General features: G+C 48.0%; 2 protein-coding genes across 3 annotated transcripts; both read right to left on the reverse strand.

The window, feature by feature from the left end:
• Nucleotides 1–2,321: 2,321 nt before the first annotated feature.
• Nucleotides 2,322–12,133, reverse strand: LOC139679009 (E3 ubiquitin/ISG15 ligase TRIM25-like). Of its 2 annotated transcripts, none has more exons than XM_071570361.1 (7): nt 11,411–12,131; nt 8,785–8,880; nt 7,986–8,219; nt 7,858–7,880; nt 7,036–7,172; nt 6,540–6,570; nt 2,322–5,391 (listed from the first exon to the last, which is right to left on the reverse strand). In XM_071570361.1, the coding sequence occupies exons 1-7, from the start codon at nt 12,035–12,037 to the stop codon at nt 5,376–5,378; spliced, it is 1,164 nt and encodes a 387-aa protein (XP_071426462.1). In that variant the 5' UTR covers nt 12,038–12,131; the 3' UTR covers nt 2,322–5,375. The 2 variants fall into 2 exon arrangements, with proteins under 2 accessions (XP_071426462.1, XP_071426463.1); XM_071570362.1 differs by lacking the exon at nt 2,322–5,391 and adding an exon at nt 5,768–6,139 and having other exon boundaries at nt 11,411–12,133.
• A 1,150-nt stretch (nt 12,134–13,283) lies between these two features.
• Nucleotides 13,284–16,906, reverse strand: LOC139678880 (probable E3 ubiquitin-protein ligase MID2). Its single transcript, XM_071570119.1, has 6 exons — nt 16,187–16,906; nt 15,457–15,552; nt 14,836–15,069; nt 14,724–14,746; nt 13,624–13,772; nt 13,284–13,500 (listed from the first exon to the last, which is right to left on the reverse strand). Exons 1-6 carry the CDS (start codon nt 16,811–16,813, stop codon nt 13,460–13,462), a joined length of 1,170 nt encoding a protein of 389 aa, XP_071426220.1. The 5' UTR covers nt 16,814–16,906; the 3' UTR covers nt 13,284–13,459.
• Between the last annotated feature and the right edge of the window lie 2,259 nt (nt 16,907–19,165).

Here is a 19,165-nt window from a genome sequence, read left to right on the forward strand (position 1 = left end):
CAGGGGCTCCCTGGTGCTGTTCCTGTTCCTTTAACCGGGAAAAAACCCGTCCTGAAGCGATGGACGAGCCCGAGGGACGCGCTCCGCTTGGAGCAGCCCCCGGTCTGGGCAGGAAGGCGCTCCCGCTTTCAAGTCGAAATGTGGAGCAGGGTTGGTAACCCAGTAAAGTGAGCTGAAACTTTCCGCAGGGAGAGAAACCGCAACAGTTTGTGACAGAGGAAACGGCCCCTTTTTGCTCTGAGGTTTCAGCAGCATTCATAAAAAACAAGTTTTAAACAAGTGTTTGCGCTGGTGCCGCGGTCTGCCTGGGAGGTACTTCCAGCTGTATCCCTGACAATGTGGGTATTAAAAACACCAGATTTTTGTTCTGGACTCCGTTTTTACTCCAGGCTGGAGGTTCAAGGTCGGAGGGACCATGACCGGCCTTGCCTGCCTTTTCTTCGCCGTTTGCACAGAAAAGCAGACATTTGATCTGAAATCAAACATTGCCCAATATTTGCATTCCAGGTGGAACCTTGAGCTGTCAAAAAGCCCATCAATACACAGTTGGAGAAAGGGAGGCCAGATTCAAGCCTGCATAATCCATGCTCATGCCTTTAAGTGTTAGGCCAATGCTGTAAATCTTGCTGTAGAAATACCAAATATTTCCATAGGAAACATTTACACTCTCCATGAGGGATTAACTAGATGTCATGGTAACTGGAATAGGCAAGTTGGAAAGGAAATGGAAGAGCTCCCTCCCGCTTCCCTGACTATCTACTGTCAAAAGCATGACTGACTGTGACTTCCCAATCCCCTTAGGGACTTCCACAGGAGTTTTAATTGAGTTTGAAGTATATGGTGACTCCAAAACAACCAGAGCGAATCCTTGGGAAGAGTGACATCTATGACAAAAGCATTAAGAGGAGCCTTTTGTGTAGGGACTCTACAGAATCATGGAAAGAAATCAGAAACCCAAGGAACAGGCATTACAGCATTTTCATTCTAGAGGCGTAAGCTATGGAACAACATGGATGATCCAACACATCATGTCTTCATGGACAAAACAGGGAAATAATATCTTCTCTGAACATGATATAAAAAAGTCCCAAGCATTAATTTTTTCCCAAACCACTGATATCATCATGGGTTTTTTCTTTTTACTTTTACACTGATTTGCTAAAAAATGGGACAAAAATCCAAGCAAATGTTTAAGATAATCAAAAAATTTAACTTCCAACTGCTTTCGTTTTCTTGAGATATATTAAGCTTTATGGTTAATACTTCTGTGCAAAGGGAACCTTTGCCTTTGGAGAAATGTGCCCCTGGGCTCCTCATGCTCCAGAATCTGCCAGGGAGTGGTGAGCTGGGGCTTGCTGACACACAAATGCCAGCATGTGCCATCTGCCCATCCCACTCAGTCTGCCCAGAAAACCCACTGCCTCCGGTTCTCCAGATCCCCATCATCTTTATAATATCCACTCTCCAGAGACCAGTTTCTCAGAATGCAAAATAATCTTAGAAAATGCTCCATTTTGTTCCACCAAGCACACACTCCTGGGCAGCCCAGGGAAACCCTCCCACCTCACCTTTTGCCCCGCAGCTCTTGCACAGCCCCACTGTGTCCTGGTCCCAGCCAGCAAATTGGGATGCTGTTATCATCCCTCTTTGACAATAAGCCCTATGTGCAGTGGCTCTCCCTGGTTCTTCTCAGTCTTCTCTGATTTCCCCCAGCTCTCAGCTGGTTTATGCCACCTGGCCCCCAGCCTTGCATAGAGCCTCTTGTTTTCAGTCTTGTCCTCCTGATTGTTCCCTGCCCAGTGCCCTGGTCCTGCTTGGTGCAGCTCCATGGGGGAGCTATGGTGGAAGTGCCCAAAAACATGTTATTTTCTCTCCTTGCCCTTTGTTCCCTGTGCAACTTGCAGTTCACTGAGATTTGGGCCTGCATTTGCATAATGTTGCGTTAGGTTTGGAGGTGGAGATGGGAACTGCCTGGTTCCCATCTGTGGAATCTGTCTGTCAAAGCTGGGACAAACCTTCCTCCCCATCCAGGCATCTGGTCACCCAGACCTGCTTGGCTTAGAAGGCCACACAGAGGTCTAGATGTGGCAGGTCTGCCTTGTTTAGAAAACCCATCAGAATAAGTAACAGGAAGAGGCCTATTCTAGTGTTTAAAATGCATTTAATTCAGTCATGTCATTCAATGCTTGGCAAAACCAAAAAGAAGAGCCATAAAATGAGTTATTTCCCTCCCCTCCAAAGGCTTTCATCAAGGATGAGACAAATGCCAAGTAAAAATTAAGTAGGGCATAATAAAAAATTAAAGATGCAATGAATCAGAGTCCTTAGATAATAAAAATATTTAAACCATAAAGATATTAAAAAAGAAATAAGCTCTGTCCATATCTCAGGACCATGTATCTCAGTTACATGGATATGTTTTGCACAAGTATCTGTGCAGGATTGCCACATTCCCAGTGTATGTTGTGGTCCAATATTGTCACTCAGAGTCAAAAACTAATTAGGTGATACAATTTTCAGTGCTGTTGTTTTAGAAAGCTTAGTTAAAGAACTACTGGACTCCAGTTTGTTTTCTTACATTGCTTTTATCTAGTCTTTCACCTGTGCTTCCTCAAGGCTGATGTGATGCATGGAGTATTAAAAGTACAAGTCTCAAATTCTGAAGAGTCTCTTTGCATAAAGGCAAATATATGGGAGAATAAACTGCACCATCAGCTTAGTATCTAACTCAGAAATTCTACCTTTCTGTGTATTAATTTTCATCCAAAAGCTTTGTAAGCCAGCAGCAGTATTGAAATTGTTATTTATTCCAATATACTTGAAATGAAATCCTTTGACTTTGTCATCTAGTAGTAAGGACTGCCAAGCTCTTGTTGAAAGCACGAATGGCCTTTACCCACCCCACTGCAAACATACTCCCTTCCCAAACTGCCCCCAACCCCTCCAAAAGCATTCTGTGAATGTGACTCCACTTGTGACAACTGGATCGTTCAGGTTTCTGGGAGGACCCTTCACTAAACAGGTCACAGACATTTCTGGCAGGCGCTCAGAGATTCAGGGAGCTGATGCCTGGCATTGGGGGAAAGGTGAAGTTAGTACCTCATTCTTTCCCTGGGAAAAGCAAATAATATCATGGTGTTAAGAAATGTGAATTGCTTGCAGGCAAGAAGGTAGCTACATATCCAGAAAATGCTGCTGAGGGCAGCTGCCAGAAGTACAGGAACTGCTCAGCCCCCAGCTGCCAGTTGCCCTTTCCTTCTGCTAGCGATGGGAAGAGCGAATTCCGATCCTCCCACTATAACCTGTGGCTGGAGACACAGGAATATATATTTGTAATGCCAGTTTTGCTGAGGAAATGCTCAACTAGTATTTCAGAAGATGTTACAGAGGTGCTGATGTTTCCTAAGTGAGATGGAGGGGAGAGAGTGACTTAAAATACCATGTTTGAGTCAGTCTCTCTGTAGCGCTTTGCAGCAGTGCAGTAACTCAGTCTGCAGCAGCAGCACTGAACTGCATTGGCTGGTCACGGCTCCTTCATCTGGGGTGAAAGCAGTAACTGCCTGGCAGCCAGAGAGAAGCCCAGGTAATGAAAGCGCTGAAGGACAGGCTCATTTCTTTTGCCTCATTTGAGTGGTTGAGAGCAGCTGTCCTTTGTGTCTTGCTGGCTTCAAACAGTAAGGAACACCTGCAAAGTCACCTTGAGCTACTGCTGAGCTACCAAAATCTGGCCACGCACTTTCTGTTATGCTGACAATTGATGTGAGCAGCAGAGCAAGCACTGAGGATACATTACACCTTGGCCAGTCCATCTAAACCATAAAAGATGTTACTCTAAATCTGAGACAGATTTTGCTGCATTTAGTTTTAATCCCTGCAATGAGGTATATGTTGATTATCACAAGTGACAGAACAAAAGCACACAGAGCTCTAGCCTTTGTTTCTCAAAGATGCTTTTCTTGGGAACCCTGTTTTGCAGTAGAGCATTTTTATCATTTAGAGCAGAAACACCCAGGTTGTGAATCTACATGTGGGATCTGAACCACAGCTAGGCACAGAGCAGCGTCCAGCAACAAAGAAGGAGCCCATCTGCCTGGACACATCCATGAAATCCCTTTTTGGAGTTGACATGTGCAGAAAAGGCTACATCAGGAAAACACAGGAAAGAACATCCCCAGCTAGTTGAGAGAGGCGATTGTCCTGCTGTGCTCTGCTCTGCTCTGCACTGGTGCGGCCTCACCTCAAGCCCTGTGTGCACCACAATATAAAAAAGATCTAAAGCTCTTAGAGAGCATCCAAAGGAGGGACAAAAACATGGTGAAGGGTCCAGAGGGACCATATGAGGAGTAGCTGATGTCGGTTGGCTTGTTCAGTGGAGGAGACTGAGCAGAGACCTCACTATGGTCTTTACTATCCTCCTGAGAGCAGTGGAGGGGCAGCTCCCATCTCGCTCTCTGTGACCAGGGACAGGATCTGAGGGAGCAGCTGGAGCTGTGTCTTGGGAAGGGTTATGCTGAATATTAGGAAAAGGTTCTTCCCCCAGAGGGTGGTTGGGCATTGAACAGGCTCCCCAGGGCAGTGGGCACAGCCCCAAATCTGCCAGAGCTCCAGAAGCATTTGGACAACACTCTCAGGGACAGGGTGGGATTGTTGGGGTGCCTGTGCAGGGCCAGGAGTTGGACTTGGATGATCTTTGTGGTCCCTTCCAGCTCAGGATATTCTGTGGTTCTAGGACCTGTACCCATGGAGGTGCAGCTAGTAAAGCACCTTTGTATGCCACTGACCACAGTGGTTTCTGTGGCTCTTTGAGCTCTCTGTGGAAGCGTTAAAATGCTGCCTAGAGGTTGACCCATACAAAGGTAATACATTGCTACAAAGATCACTTGTGTTGAATGTAATAATCCAAATAATGGCATGGTCCTTAACAGCTTTCTACTGCAGCCATCTACAAACAATGCTCTCAGGAACTAGTTCCTGGTAATGGTATGAAATTACCCAGCCTTGCTTACCTGCACCATTTATTTGCTTATCCAACCACTTAATGACAAGAAAATTACCACAAATAGTTCAAAAGTATGATGAGAACCAAGAGATGATACAGTCCATAGTCTGGAAGTCAACACCAGCTGGAGATTTATGTTCATGTTAATTCTTAGCACTTCTTTTTAAATTTGCATATGCTACAGCATTGATTTGAATGGAATGTATACAAGGAAGGTCAAGAAGACACTTAGCAGGTTCTTATTATTAGACAGAGTTTTTAACAATATTTAACTTTTTCTTTCCATCTCAGTTCTGACGTTTGGTTTTCACCTCTCTTTTTCTTCTGGCCACATGTGAATCAAAAATTTGGTTTAATTCTGTCACATGTTTGTCCTTTAGTTTGGTTCTGTGCTGTAGGGATACACAAGATGGAAAAGCTTCACTTACTGTAATAATAAAGTCATATTTTATTGCTATGCTAATAACATATTTGAGAAGTTGCTTCCAAGTAAAGCTTTGCACTGCCCCAGGAAATATTTCTTTTCCCTCCCATTTTGAGTAACTGTCTCATTCCAATTAGAGCAGCACAATTGGAATGTCTGTAGAGACTGAGCTCACAGAAAAAATAAATTGACATGTACAGTGATTAAAAAATATACTTCTAAATTTGTTCAAAAAATTAAAAAGTGGTGAAGAAAGTAGTTTTCTTTTGAATTTATGAATTAAGAAAAATATTTTTGCAAACTGAACTTTAGTCATAGAAATATATATAAAAAAATATTTCATATAACTTCTAAATAACATTTATTCAAAAAAGCTTGTAGAAAAGATGCACCACTGTGCCAAGCAGAAATATATTTGAGCACTGGACTAGTGCTATCTGAAGAGAAATACTGTTCACACATTTTATTTCTTCTGCAGCATTTGGATTTGTCTGGGAATCCTTTCAGGAACTGGGTTTGCTCCAGCTTTTGCTCAGTTGGTGGGAACCCCTCTGTGGCCTTCCTTGGAACAGGCTCAGACTTTCACTGAGTGCTGAAGCAAACCCAGTGTCTCCCTCAGGCTGAAGATAAATAATTTCTCTGGTGAATTCCCAGAGATTTCTGCCCAGTGCAGATTTTGAGAGCTGTGACCTGAGGCTGCACATCTGCCAGTTCACCTATGGAAAGGAGATGAGATGCATGCAACAAAATGCTGTTCACATTTCTGGGTGATTTTGTCTGAAAGTCTCAGAGCCCCAGATCAGAGTCCTGGGGAATAAATAGTATTTTTTAACACTTTTTTGAAGTTTGAAGAGGTACTAGGAACTGAAGTCCTGCTGCAAAGAAATGGTGTTGAATGTTAGTGCCTCATGAAACACAAACCACATCTTGTTAACAGTGGATTAAGAGATGTGAATAGATCTGACCCTCCTCTTATGAAATGAAGGACAGCCTTCCAGACTCTGCTTGAAAACTCTTTGAAACTGAAGCAGAGAAGCACAGGACATACAGTCCTGAAATGAAAAACTGCTGGAGAAATTTGCAGGGAATGTTTTTTAAGCAAAGAAAAGAATTTACCTGGTCCACATAATTTGGTTGGCCAGTTTATCTAAAAAAAAAAAAAAAAAAAAAAAGATGGAGAAGAATGTTTAACAAAGCTGGCAACAATTCAAGTTTAGGGCTGGTACTGTACCCCTGGATTTCATGGTCAGAGATAAACTAGGTGGGGACAGAGGTGGCCAAATGAAGAGGACATTTCTTGAAAGCATACTGAAGCACCTAAAGACTTGGGAAATTGGTGGGATTCGGGAACCACATCAGACACAGGAGAAACTGGCCTTACACTGCTTTGGAACAGACTTCTTCCTTGTTACCCACAGAAACAGTCTTTCTGCCCCCTTTCCCCTCCCCTCTCCAACACTCCTAACATCCCACATGAATCCCTACCAGTCCCTCAAGGCCATGTACATGCCTTGGTTAAAGGCGATGCCTGTCGGTGGCCATCAGCCAGGACTGTGGGCCCCATGGATCTCTGTTTTCCAGTGGGACAGCCATGCAGGGTGGGGCAGCTCACCTTGCACATTCTGCAGGATACCGTCCAGTTCCACCATGGAGTACTTTATCAGGCTTTGGTAGCGGGCAGTTCTGTTCTGATCCATGTGCAGTGGCACCACATCTGCCCTGACAATGCTCGAATTCTGACTCACAATCCTACGGCACAGTCAGTCATTTCACCAAGGAAAACCATTTAGCATTAAAAGGTAACAGACTTCTTCACTAGGACAGATTCTACAGAGGAGAACGCTCTGACAACATGAAGTATTGGGTAAACAGCTCTCTGCTAAGGTTAAGGGAGTTACAATTGTTATATATTGTTATTTATTTGGCAATGTCTTTTGCTTACCAAAGCTGGATGGGAACTTTCAAATGCTGATAGTGAGAAAGGGGGAGGCATTTTGATAATACCCATGTGTGAACAGTGCTTTGGCTTGCTGTTGTAGCACAACTGCTGCTGTGATAGAACAAAAATGCCAAACATACTAAATGGTGTCCAGGTTTCTGGAAAATGACTTTGATCCCACAGGCTAGAATTTGACTTGCAGCACAGCTCTAAGTCACAGACTGTGCTGCTGCCAGCACAGCTCCAAGGTACATGATGATTCCAAGCTATCCTTACAATCCAAGTTCAAACTCAGCTTTAATCTGTACAAGTTACAGAGATATCGTAAAATTCAGGTAAGATGTTTGAGCCAGCCCTTCATGCATCTGGGGCCTTCAGTGCTGCTTTGCAGTACAGGGTGGCAGGACTGGAGGGCACAGGTAGTAGTGTCTGATCCCAGTTATCAACACCATATTTTTTAAAAGAATAAAACAAGTGTTTTCAGGTGGAACATACCTCTCTTTGGCCAGTTTAAATTCCTACAAAGAGAATTGGCATAAAAAAAATTGTTAATGTGATTATCAGAAAGGGCAGCTGGCTGAAATAGGCATATCCATGAAGACAAACAGAATACCACTGCTTACCTTCAAGAAGAGGAAAATATCTTCTTCTTTGCTCATCTTATGCAAAGATTGAATAATCTGATCAACCTCCTCTTTCCTCTGTTCCGTTTCCTTCTTCACTTTGGTAATCTCTGCCAGTTGTTTTTTCTCATCAGACTGAATGTCATTCAGGATCTTCTTTTCTTTCTGAATGAACTCTGTCTTTGTCTCATCAAACAGCTTTCGTAGTTGGAAACTCACTGTATTTGTATTGGACTAAATGAAGAGATAAGAAAATGGGGCACTGGCTCAGGAACTCCACACTTACTGCCTCTCTCTGTCAATTAGGATTGTAACTATCCATTGCACTGGCTTTAGAAGGAAGCAGACAATAAGCATTTTCTTATAATATCTGATTAAACAGAAGCTTATGAAAATTAATCCTGATACAGAAAAAAAACCAGATAATATTCAGCTACCAATATGAGAACTGTATCTGTACACACTGAAAACCCCACCTGGAGACACAAAATTTTTTTTAATGGGTAGAAAACTTTAAAAATACCTAGTGATATGTACAATCTGTGGTCTGCCACTCCTGTAACCTGGTCTGTGCAACCATAATGACGGGTGGAATCCCCCAGCTGGTTCCTCCTGTGGAGCTATGCTGGGAGGCTGGGAGAAAGCCTGGCTTCTGGCAGTTACTTACATCACTTGTTTTCCCTTTTTTGGACTGTATCACTTTCTATTCATCTGCTTCTAACAGCATAGTTGCCATCACTTACTGCTGGAAAGTTGTGAAGAAAAGGTGCTCTGAATTAGTGATGATCTGGGTACCAACCTTGAGCTGAGACTCACTTCTCTGAAGGTCTTCTAGGGTGTCAACTAAGGCACTTCTATGTTCCTGCAGCCATGTCACAGTATTCCAGAGTTTAGCCTAGCAGAAGGAAAGACAGCACTGAACTTCATAGCAGGGGCAGCTTTAAACCAGACTGGCAGTTTGTGGAGCTGAAATGGCACAGGAACCTCCTGCCTGTCCACTTTCACCTGTGAGTCCTACAATAAATTGTGTTCACTTGCCTCCTCATGAAGATGGGGCATAACACAAAACTTTAATTTTTACACATGTGTAACTCTCTGGTAGGTTAAGTAATAACTATCCCTTTGAGTAAGTAAATTTAATTTTAAATTAATAAATCTCACTTTATCTGTTAAAGTTGTTTTCCTGACAGAATCTTCACATGTGCCTAATGTGGTCCAAATCCTTAACTTTCATCTGTGAGCAGCTGTGGGATCTGAGGATAAGGTAATAAGCAACTGTCTTTTCTGAAAATCAGCAGAACAGTCATACTTACTCACCCAGCTGTTTATTTTAAGGGATACCATGGTCACTGAGTGGTGTTGAACTGCAAAACAGCATATTTCAGAGGAGACACTAAACCTTGCTCTCTGGGGATTAGACAGTCTCTGAACAGTTCTGGTTGCTTCCAGCAGTGTTTCCACACTTTGAGCAGCCTTGAATGGCCATGACAGACACAGCTCCCAGATTCCCATTATTTTAATAAAAATCATGCCAGAAAGTTTAGATTTTCCATGAGGCAGTTGTCACAGCTGGGAAGTTTTAATTTTTGAAACATTTAAAATCAAATAATGAAATTTGACCAAGGTTCCTCGCACCAAAACCCTTGTACAATTCCTGCTGAAGAGCTGCAATCCTGATTTCACTGGGGAGTTTTAGAAATAACTAAATAACCATGGAGTTTTAGAAATAACTACTCAAGAGAGATGGAGCAGAGATCTCGGTTTATCTCTGGAGATGGCTCCCACATAACCAGGGCAGTGTTGCTCCTTTACCAGCTCCAGAGATGAAGAAAACAGCCACTGTTTCACACAACCCACTTGTCCTTGGCAGCCCTGAATTTTTTATGTAATGTGAGGGAGGAAATTTGTGATAACTGCAAAGGATGCTTCCTGCTCATTCCTGAGAAAGGCTGTGATCTGTCCTGAAGTTCAGAGTAAGTCAGGCATTTTCTGCCCAGGCACTGGGTTCCTGCATGTTCTTTTCCTTGGGCTCTAAAGTGAGCCCAGAACTTTCAAATACAAGGCACTGAGCATAGCAAAAGCATTTTATCCCCTCAGTCCCAGCTGATTCTGGCACATTTCAAGGACAGCAGCTGGACTCAGAGGCAAGAATACAGATGTCTCTGTATCTGCTGGGACACTGGCTCAGCAAAATTTATGGCAGAAGGAGGAACTGCAAAATCATAGAATCAGTTAGATTGGAAAAGATCTCTGAGATCATCAGGTCCAATCTGTGACCCATCACCATCTTGTCACCTAGACCAGAGCACTGAGTGTCACATCCAGTCATTCCATGAGCACCTCCAGGGATGGAGACTCCACCACCTCCCTGGGCAGTGTCTCCAGTGTTTTATCACCCCTTCTGTGAAGCAATTCCTCCTAATGTCCAGCCTGAACCTTCTCTGGCATAGCCTGAGACTATGTCCTCTGATCCTGCCCCTTGTTCCCTGGGAGCAGAGCCCAACTCCCACCATGGTAAAACAAGTGAAGGGCCTCAAGGGGGAAAGAAAACCTGTTTCCCCACACAGAGTTCCGTAGTAGTGGCATCCCCGAGGCTCTGTGGAGGCAGAGATCTTCTAAACCCTGCAGGAATGCTTCTTAATGGCAGCCAGGCACATCCCAGGGAGGGGTGGGCAGTGCCCTCGGCTGGCTCTGCCACTGCAGCACACCCTGAAGGGGCACCCACCCCGGCCCGGTCAGCTCCGAACACCTCCCTCTGCTCCGCTCCCCCTGCTGAGCCCGCCAGGCTGCTCTGCCAACATAAACGAGGAGAGGAAAAGCAAATTCCAGCACAATGCACCAGTCCCCGCTGGGGCGGACGGGCAATCCCTGGGGCGGATGAGCAATCCCTGGGGCAGACGGGCAATCCCTGGGGTGGATGAGCAATCCCTGGGATGGGCGGGCAATCCCTGGGGCGGATGAGCAATCCCTGGGGCGGAGGGCAATCCCTGGGGCGGAGGGCAATCCCTGGGGCGGACGGGCAATCCCTGGGGCAGACAGGCAATCCCTGGGGCGGACGGGCAATCCCTGGGGCGGAGGGCAATCCCTGGGGCGGACGGGCAATCCCTGGGGCAGACAGGCAATCCCTAGGGCGGACGGGCAATCCCTGGGGCAGACAGGCAATCCCTGGGGCGGACGGGCAATCCCTGGGGCGGAGGGCAATCCCTGGGGCGGACGGGCAATCCCTGGGGCAGACAGGCAATCCCTAGGGCGGACGGGCAATCCCTGGGGCAAACAGGCAATCCCTGGGGTTGGTGCCTGCCTGCCCTCGCTCCCTCCCCAGCCCCCATGCCCTGGGAAAGCTTCACTGCCCCTCCTGTGCCTCCCCTGCGCCCTCTACGTCAGGCGTTTGGAGCAAACCCTGCATGGAGAGAAGAGCTCCTTACCAGCTGCTTGTCATGTCCCTCCTTCATGGTGATGACCTCGTGGCCCTTGTGGTCCCCCCAGATGGAGCAGAGCACACAGATGTACTCCCCCTCGAAGGTGCAGTAGCACTCGGGCAGCCTGCCGTGCTCCGGGCACCTCCTCTCCTCGCCGCCCACTCCCACCTCCACCAGCGTGTGGTCCTGGTGGGAAGCCTTGGCGTTGTGTTTGTTCAGGTGGGCCTGGCACAGGGATGAGTCGCAGACCAGGCAGGTTTTCACCGCTGGCTGCGGCTCGTCCAGGCAGTACTCACAGGAAAACACCTCTGTCTCCCCCTTGTCAGAGCCCTCACCCTGTTTTTCTTTCAGAGTGGTGGCCTGAAATGCCGCCACGATGTTGGACAGGTGGAAGTTCTTCTGCAGCTCCAGGTTGGGCCCCAGGCAGAGCTTGCACATGGGGCAGGTGAGAGGGGCCTCGGAATGCTGCTGGGCTTTGAGCACCTTCTGGACGCAGAGCTTGCAGAAGCTGTGACCGCAGCTCAGCGACACCGGGTCCTGGTACAGGCACAGGCAGATGGAGCAGATGAGTTCGGCCTCCAGGCTGGCACCCCCTGCAAGTTCCTCCCCAGCCTCTTCCATGGCTCCAGCCATGGCGTCTAAGCCAGGCCGCAAGAAACGAAACCAAACAGGAACGAGACGAGATCCAGCCCTGAGGCTGCAAGTACTTCCTCTCCGCCCATGTCAGGGGAAAGTTCCCTCTCCCGGCTCCACCCTCAAACAGCTCCTGTGCGCCCGGGCAGCCACTGGGGGAAGTTTTCCTTTAGTCTCGGGCAGCGCTGCTCCGGTGCGAACTCCCACCGGGATGCTGGGAGGGGCACGAGGGGCACGATTCTGTTACAGCTCTCTACCCTCCGGGAAAAATGCTCAATTCCACAACAAGGGCATCAAATTTAAGATTAACCCTGAACGAGAATGAGCCTGGCACGGGTAAGCCAGGAATACCCTCTGCTTTGCCTACAACTCCCCTACAGTCACAGCTGTTCCCTAGAGGTAAAACAAGAACCCAAAGGAAAGTTTGACTGGGACTTGTTGGGGCAGATCTACCTGCAGGCAGGTGACAGGAAAGTGGGGGCTGCTAAGAGCTGTCAGAAAGGCACTCTAGGATAGAAATACCCCTGTACCTTGTCATGAGCCTTGTTTACCTCACTTTGTGCCTGTACCACCTGAGACCAGGCAGAGCAGCAGCCACTGCAGGTGCATTTGGGAGACCCAGTTCTACCTATACAGTTTTCCATATCATTTTGGTGTACAAAATGCAAAAGAAAAATACACACAGCTACTTTGTTCCAGGATGAACGTGAATGTAATTTAGCATTTACAAACCTGTAGTGTCTCTCAAGGTCTTTCAGTGTCCCTGCTAGGGTGAAGAGCTCCTGCTTGGACCTCTTCATGCAAATACCCTGACTGCTGTCTGAAAGCAGCAGAACCACAGGCAAGGAGGAATATCATCCCTTCATCCCCAGGATGTTTGGGCAATCATAAGAATCTACTAATCCAGACCACGTATGGCACAGATGAAAAACACAGGGGTTTTCCTCATTATTATTCCTCTTTCCCAGAGGTGAGGAGAACACTGAGGCAAGAATTAGGTAGGTGATCAATCAGAGAGTTCACGGGGATGAGGCAGCAGCAGCAGAGAGCAAAGGAAGTCAGGTGTCTTGCTCCCTAGTCTCTTCTCACCTCCCAGGGCAGTTTTGCTTCTGTGCTGGATGCCTTTGGATGGGCAGAGGGGGCAGAGGCAAAAGCTGCTGCCTTAGAGCAAAGATCAGCATTGCTACTGCTTAGTTTTGTTGCAGTTCATATTGTGCTGTCAACTTGAAGACAAAATAAATTGCCATTGATTTTTGCAAACTAAATAACTTTAATAACATAGTGTCAACACAGTATTTGATACAGCCAAGCAAAAATGAGCATGATTAACAGAACAAATAAGAGGGAAGCTTTTGCAGTAAGAGGCAGTGTGCTGTGATACGCCATCACAGCAGCCCACAATCCAGTCTCTGATACTCCAGTTCAGTACCGCCTCCACGCACCAAAGTTCCAAGGTATTTGGCCTGGAAATACAAAGAAAGACCTTGTCCCACTACTACAGGAGCTTCAAAGAGCCATCAGACAACTCTTTCTTAAAGATGTTGACTGCTTCGTCTTGCTTTCTATGTAGCGAAACGATCACTTACCAGGCGATGGTGATGGTGCCAATAAGGACTGCACATCTGAGAGGAACTGTGTGAAAAGGTACAGAGCATTGTTTTTTGCTGATTCATTCACAGTAATAGGTGGGTCTGGCAGTTCTGCATGATCCATGTTAGGAACTAGCCTTAATTCCCTGAAACATGCAAAAAGAATCATAGAACCATAGAATCGTAACAGCTGGAAAAGACCTCTGAGATCACTAAGTCCAACCTTTGACTGATTCCCACCTTATCAACCAGACCAGAGCACTGAGTGCTGCATTCCTTGAACATCTCCAGGGATAGGGACTCCACCACCTCCCTAGGCAGCCTCTTCCACTGCCTGACAACCCATTCTGTGAAGAAATTCTTCCTGATGTCCAGCCTGAACATCCCCTGGCACAGCTTGAGGCTCTTTGCTCTTATCCTGTCCCTTGTTCCTTGGGAGCAGAACCCAACCCCCACCTGGCTCCACCCTCCTGTCAGGGAGTTGTAGAAAGTGAGAAAGTCCCCCCTGAGCCCCCTTTTCTCCAGGATGAGCCCTCCCAACTCCCTCAGCTGCTCCTCATAGGACTGACTCTCCAGACCCTTCCCCAGCTCCATTCCCTTCCCTGGACATGCTCCAGCCCCTCAATGTCTTTCTTGCATTGAGGGGCCCAGAACTGGACACAGCACTTGAGGTACTTCAGCAGTGCCCAGCACAGAGGGACAATCCCTGGGCCTGACGGCCACACTATTTTTGATACAGGCTACAATGCCATTGGCTTCTTGCCCACCTGGACACACCTGGGCTCATGTTCAGCTACTGTTGATCAGCACCCCCAGATCCTTTCCTGCCAGGCAGCTTTCCAGCCACTCTTCCCCCAGCCTGTAGCTGGGGTTGTTGTGACCCATGTGCAGGGCCTGGCATTTTGCCTTACTGAACCTCATGCAGTTGTTCTTGGCCCATCCATCCAGCCTGTTCAGTTCCCTCTGCAGAGTCTTCCTGCCCTGGAGCAGATAACCACTCCTGCTCAACTTGCTGTCATCTGTGAACTTACTGAGGGTGCACTCAATCCCCTTGTCCAGATCTTCAATAAAGATATTCAACCTTGGGAAGAGCTTACCTGGCTTGAATTGCTGTAAAAGTCTGAAAAGACATTTTGAAAGTAGAATTAGCATAGCACAGGCACAGCCCAAGAGCTGCTTATCTCTGGGAAGGGAGATGCTGTTAAGTACCCTGGTAAAAAGAAGTATGTCTTTTTGATTTCTCAGAGCCTCCAGCTCCTGAACATCATGGCTGGCTGAATGCTTCTGCTGTTCGGATTTCTTTATCTCTGTCTGAATCCGAGAAAGTTGTTGCTTCTCATAGTCACTGAGAACTTTCAGGATCTCACTTTTTTTGTTCTCCAGCTGCAGACTGATCCCTCTGAATAGGCTCTCCAGCTGTTCCCTCCGCGAACTCTCCTGAGTCTATTAAGAAAATACTTTCAAAGCTGTAAGGGACTGTAAGGGACATGTTCCACGTGAGCTCTCACTCAGAAAAGGGCCTGTTCTTTTCTGGGATGAGAGAAGTAACTAAAAATCGAGTAAGGCTGAAAAAAAGCCACACACCAGCCATTCATCAAGAGGCATGGACTTAACAGCTTTCAAGCTTAACTAAGAATGTACCTCCCAGAACTGTAAGAAAGTTGTTCATCATCCTCCCTCAAAAAAGAAACCTCAAACATCGATGAGAAACCACCCAGGATCTAAAAAAGATTCAGAATCCATGATCTGGGGAAGGGCAAAAGAAAACCTTATCTCATCAGTTACCAGCATGCAACCCTCCTTGAAGTGATATGGGGCCTTGGAACAAACCTTTACTTGCTCCTCTTGTCTCTGCAGGTTTGCTATGCTTCGATCCAGTGCAGCTTCATGTTTTTTCATCTTTTTTAGAGTTTCAGGAAGAACATGCTACAAACATAACCAGAGGGAGATATCAGGATAGGACTCACAAACATGCATGAGACCAGCAATTTCATAGACATGGGCTAAGCAAGACTTCCAAAAGGTTTGCTCACTGCATGCTCTCAGGATGAATCAATATGGAAAGGCTTACTGGAAGATTTTATCCCGGAACAAATGCCACGGTTATGAGCACAAGAAAGACAATCTGAAACTGAAAACTGGTAATGTATAACAGCCCCACATAAAGATACTTCTGACGCTGGCAGCTTCTCTCTGTTACTCTGTCATTCATTTTCTTTGCATAACTGCAGCTCAGGTTGATTTTTCACCTTGGAAGTGCACCAAGTGCACCACAGCCACAAGCACTCACCGACCAGTTTGCCGAAACTCTCCCCTCAGGATGTGAAAAAAGTGTTTACAACACCTTGTTTTATACCCCAAGGGGCAAGCCCGGAGGGAATTTGGGACAAAACTAAGAATAAAAGCCCAAGATGGGAATTTTAGCCCCATCCTAGGTCTGCAGCTCAGAAACAGGAGATGTTGCAGCCCCTGTGCCACGGGCAGCTCACTGTGCTGCAGATGCCCATGGTTTTCCTGGTGCAACCCATGCCCAAGCCACACTGTTCTGGCAGCCTCTTACCTGTGCTTGGCGAAAAGCCTCCTCCAAACTGATGACTGTGTGGTCCTTGTGGGAGGTGAGGACACAGCACATCATGCAGATGCACACCTTGTCATTCACGCAGTAGCACTCCAGCAGTTTGCCGTGCTGGAGGCACTTCCTCTCAGCCAAAGCCTGGGCACCACAGGGCTCCACCAGGACGTGGTTCTTCTGGGGGCTGTTCGTGCCGTGCTTGCTCAGGTGGGCTTGGCACAGGGAGGCCTCGCAGGTCAGGCAGGTCTTCACGCCTGGCTGGGGCTCCTGAAGGCAGAAATCACACAGGATCACCTCCTCTTGCTGGCCTGAACTTTCCTCCTCCTCTTTGCATTGCACTTCCTGCTTTTCCTCCTCTTGACTAGCAGGAGCATCCATGAAGTTCTGCACTATGTTGCGGAGGTGGAAGTTGGGCTTCAGCTCTTTGGAGAGGTCTATGTAGTAATGGCAGAGTGGGCAGTTCGGATGGCCCTGCTGGCAACTCCAAGCCTCCTTGATGCATCTCTTGCAGAAGCTGTGACCGCACCCGAGGGTCACCGGGTTGCAGTAAATGTACAGGCAGATGGGGCAAGTCAGCTCGTCCTTCAGCCTGGCCACAGCACCCGCCTCGGCCATGGGGCTGAGGGCAGGCAGGAGGACACCGACGGCAAACGAAACAGAAAGCGACAGCGCGGGCAAAACGCTGCTGCCTCCTCCCCCTGGCAAGGGAGGGTCTTCCCTCTTCTCCGCCCATTGTCCTGCATGCACATTTCTCGCCACGCTGGAAGAAGCAGTGGTCGTTCCAGGGCGAGGTCAGTGCAAGCAGCCCAGGGCTGTGAGCCTGGCTGCCTCAAGGGTAGCAGGGCGAGTAGCCCACCCCTGCCCCCACGGGGATGCAGCAGGCAGGAATTGGAACGGGAAGGAAAGCTGGGAGGAGTCCTTCAGGGCATGGGACAGCTGCTGGGGGCAGGGAGGCAGGACAGCTGGACCAGCAGGGAGAGGTCCCTGAGCTGGCAGGGAGCAAAGCAACCAAACCTGGCCCTGCAGACACCTGGATGGACCTGGACAACATACTGGGACTGATAAACAGAGTGGGCAAATGCATCTGCTAACTTGAAGTGCAGCCTCCACAGCCCCTGGACAGACCTTGTGTGGCCCAAAGCTGAGGTCTGTGTCATGGAGCAGTTTGCTCCTAGCTAAGCCCAAGGTGGGATTTGGTGTGGGATGCCACTGCTCAGGGAAGCTGAAACTCCCAAGTGCAGCCAAGGACGGCTCACCAGGCAGTGAAATGAAGTCCAAGCAGCAGGTTGGGAGCAGGAGCCTGGAGTGTGCTGCCCGCACTACCTGCTGCCTGCCAGGTGCCAGCCAGCCCAGGGCTGTGACCAAAGCTGTCCTTGCTCACAGAAGCTCATCGTTTACTGGTTTTCCCCTCCCACAAGGCACACAGTTCCTAGCCCAGGAGATAAATAATGCTGCCTCCCCTACCCTGGCAGCCAAGGAATAGCCTTAAAAGCTACTAAAAAAGTTTTTTTCACACAGATACTGCCTATCTGTGTGAAAAGCAGCTGGTTTATCACTAAGTTATGCAAAAATGCAAACTCTCCCACTGGCTTTTTTCCAAGTGGTTGGAAGTAGTTGCTTGGACTAACGGAGCTGCTGAACTCATGTTGATGTTCATCAACAGCTTCCTTCAGTTTCTAGGTCTGCTTGCAGGAATTATCCTCAATAAACAATTATACTTGATATCAGTATCAATATCAGTAATATCAGTATCAACAATATCAGTCCTTCATTTTCCAAGAAGCTGCCTAGGAATGCAGCATTGGGAGGCACAGGTCAGTCTGGGAGGACAAACCTGAGCTGTGGGTCTCTCCCTGCAAATCTTTCCTTCATGTGCTCCATCCTGGAGCTCTGCCATCCTGGGAACCCACTCACATGTCCCTGCTCCCACATTCACCTGCCCCCAGCACCCCGACACCAGCTGCTTCAGCTGCATTCCCCCATTTTCCCTCTGCAAGTTCATGTTCTCACCTCTCCTGGCTCTGTCAGCGTCACTGTGCCTGATGCATCTCAGAAAAATATTTGTTTGATGGCCCTGAAGCCTGCTGGTTTTGGAAAGCAGCAGGTAATGGCACTCCTCTCAGTTCTCCACTCAGGGTGCAGCAGTTGCAGGGACGAGGGGCTGGGTGTGGGGCGGGCAGCTGATTCTGGCTCTGTGGCTGGCCTGGGGGACCCATACGGGTCTCCCACCAGCTGTGCTGGAGACAGACAGGTGTAGAGCTGCTAAATTGGTGCATACTGGCAAAACAAGCAGTAGCTGGGACCTTGCAGACCTGCTCCTTTCAGGCTGCTGGGATCCTCCTGCTTGGCCACATCACCGAGCCATGTTCTGGATAAATCCAGTGCAACCTCTCTGAGCTGGTGAGCCCTCACAGGTGCAACAGCTGGCACGGGGCTCCCATGTGCCAGGTGCTCCAAGGCAGCTGCCTTCTATCCCGTCACTTCCACAGCCTGGGCTCCTGTGATGACCAGGACACCAAGACATCCTGTGCTGGGACACAGTGGCTGTGCCTCTGGGAGAGCAGGCTGGCTCCCAGGAGACTGCTCTCCTTCTTCTAAGGGACTGTCCAGGTGCCATTCTGAGCTGCTGCATCACCATCTGCAGTCTTTTCCTACACTTTTTCTTGCTCTCTTCCTCCCATTCAAGCAAATTTGAGGTGCATGCTCTGTTTAATTTTTACCCCCCCCCCAGTCTCAGGGGTTTCTTCTACAACAGGTCTTGTGGCATTGGCACCGCTTCAAAGTCCAGAACACAGAGCCCAGGCTTTTTCTGCACGAGTTGAACTAGAAGAAGCCACACTTCAAATAGCAATATACAGGGACATTCCCCCACAGGAGCCACATCCCTGCTTATTGGTGTGAACAAGCTGGGGAGTTCTGCCACCCCCCATGGCCCCGGCCATGCCCCCACAGTCCCACTACCCAGGC

Source organism: Pithys albifrons, chromosome 15 (assembly GCF_047495875.1).
Source record: "Pithys albifrons albifrons isolate INPA30051 chromosome 15, PitAlb_v1, whole genome shotgun sequence".
Classification (NCBI taxonomy): Eukaryota; Metazoa; Chordata; class Aves; order Passeriformes; family Thamnophilidae; genus Pithys; species Pithys albifrons.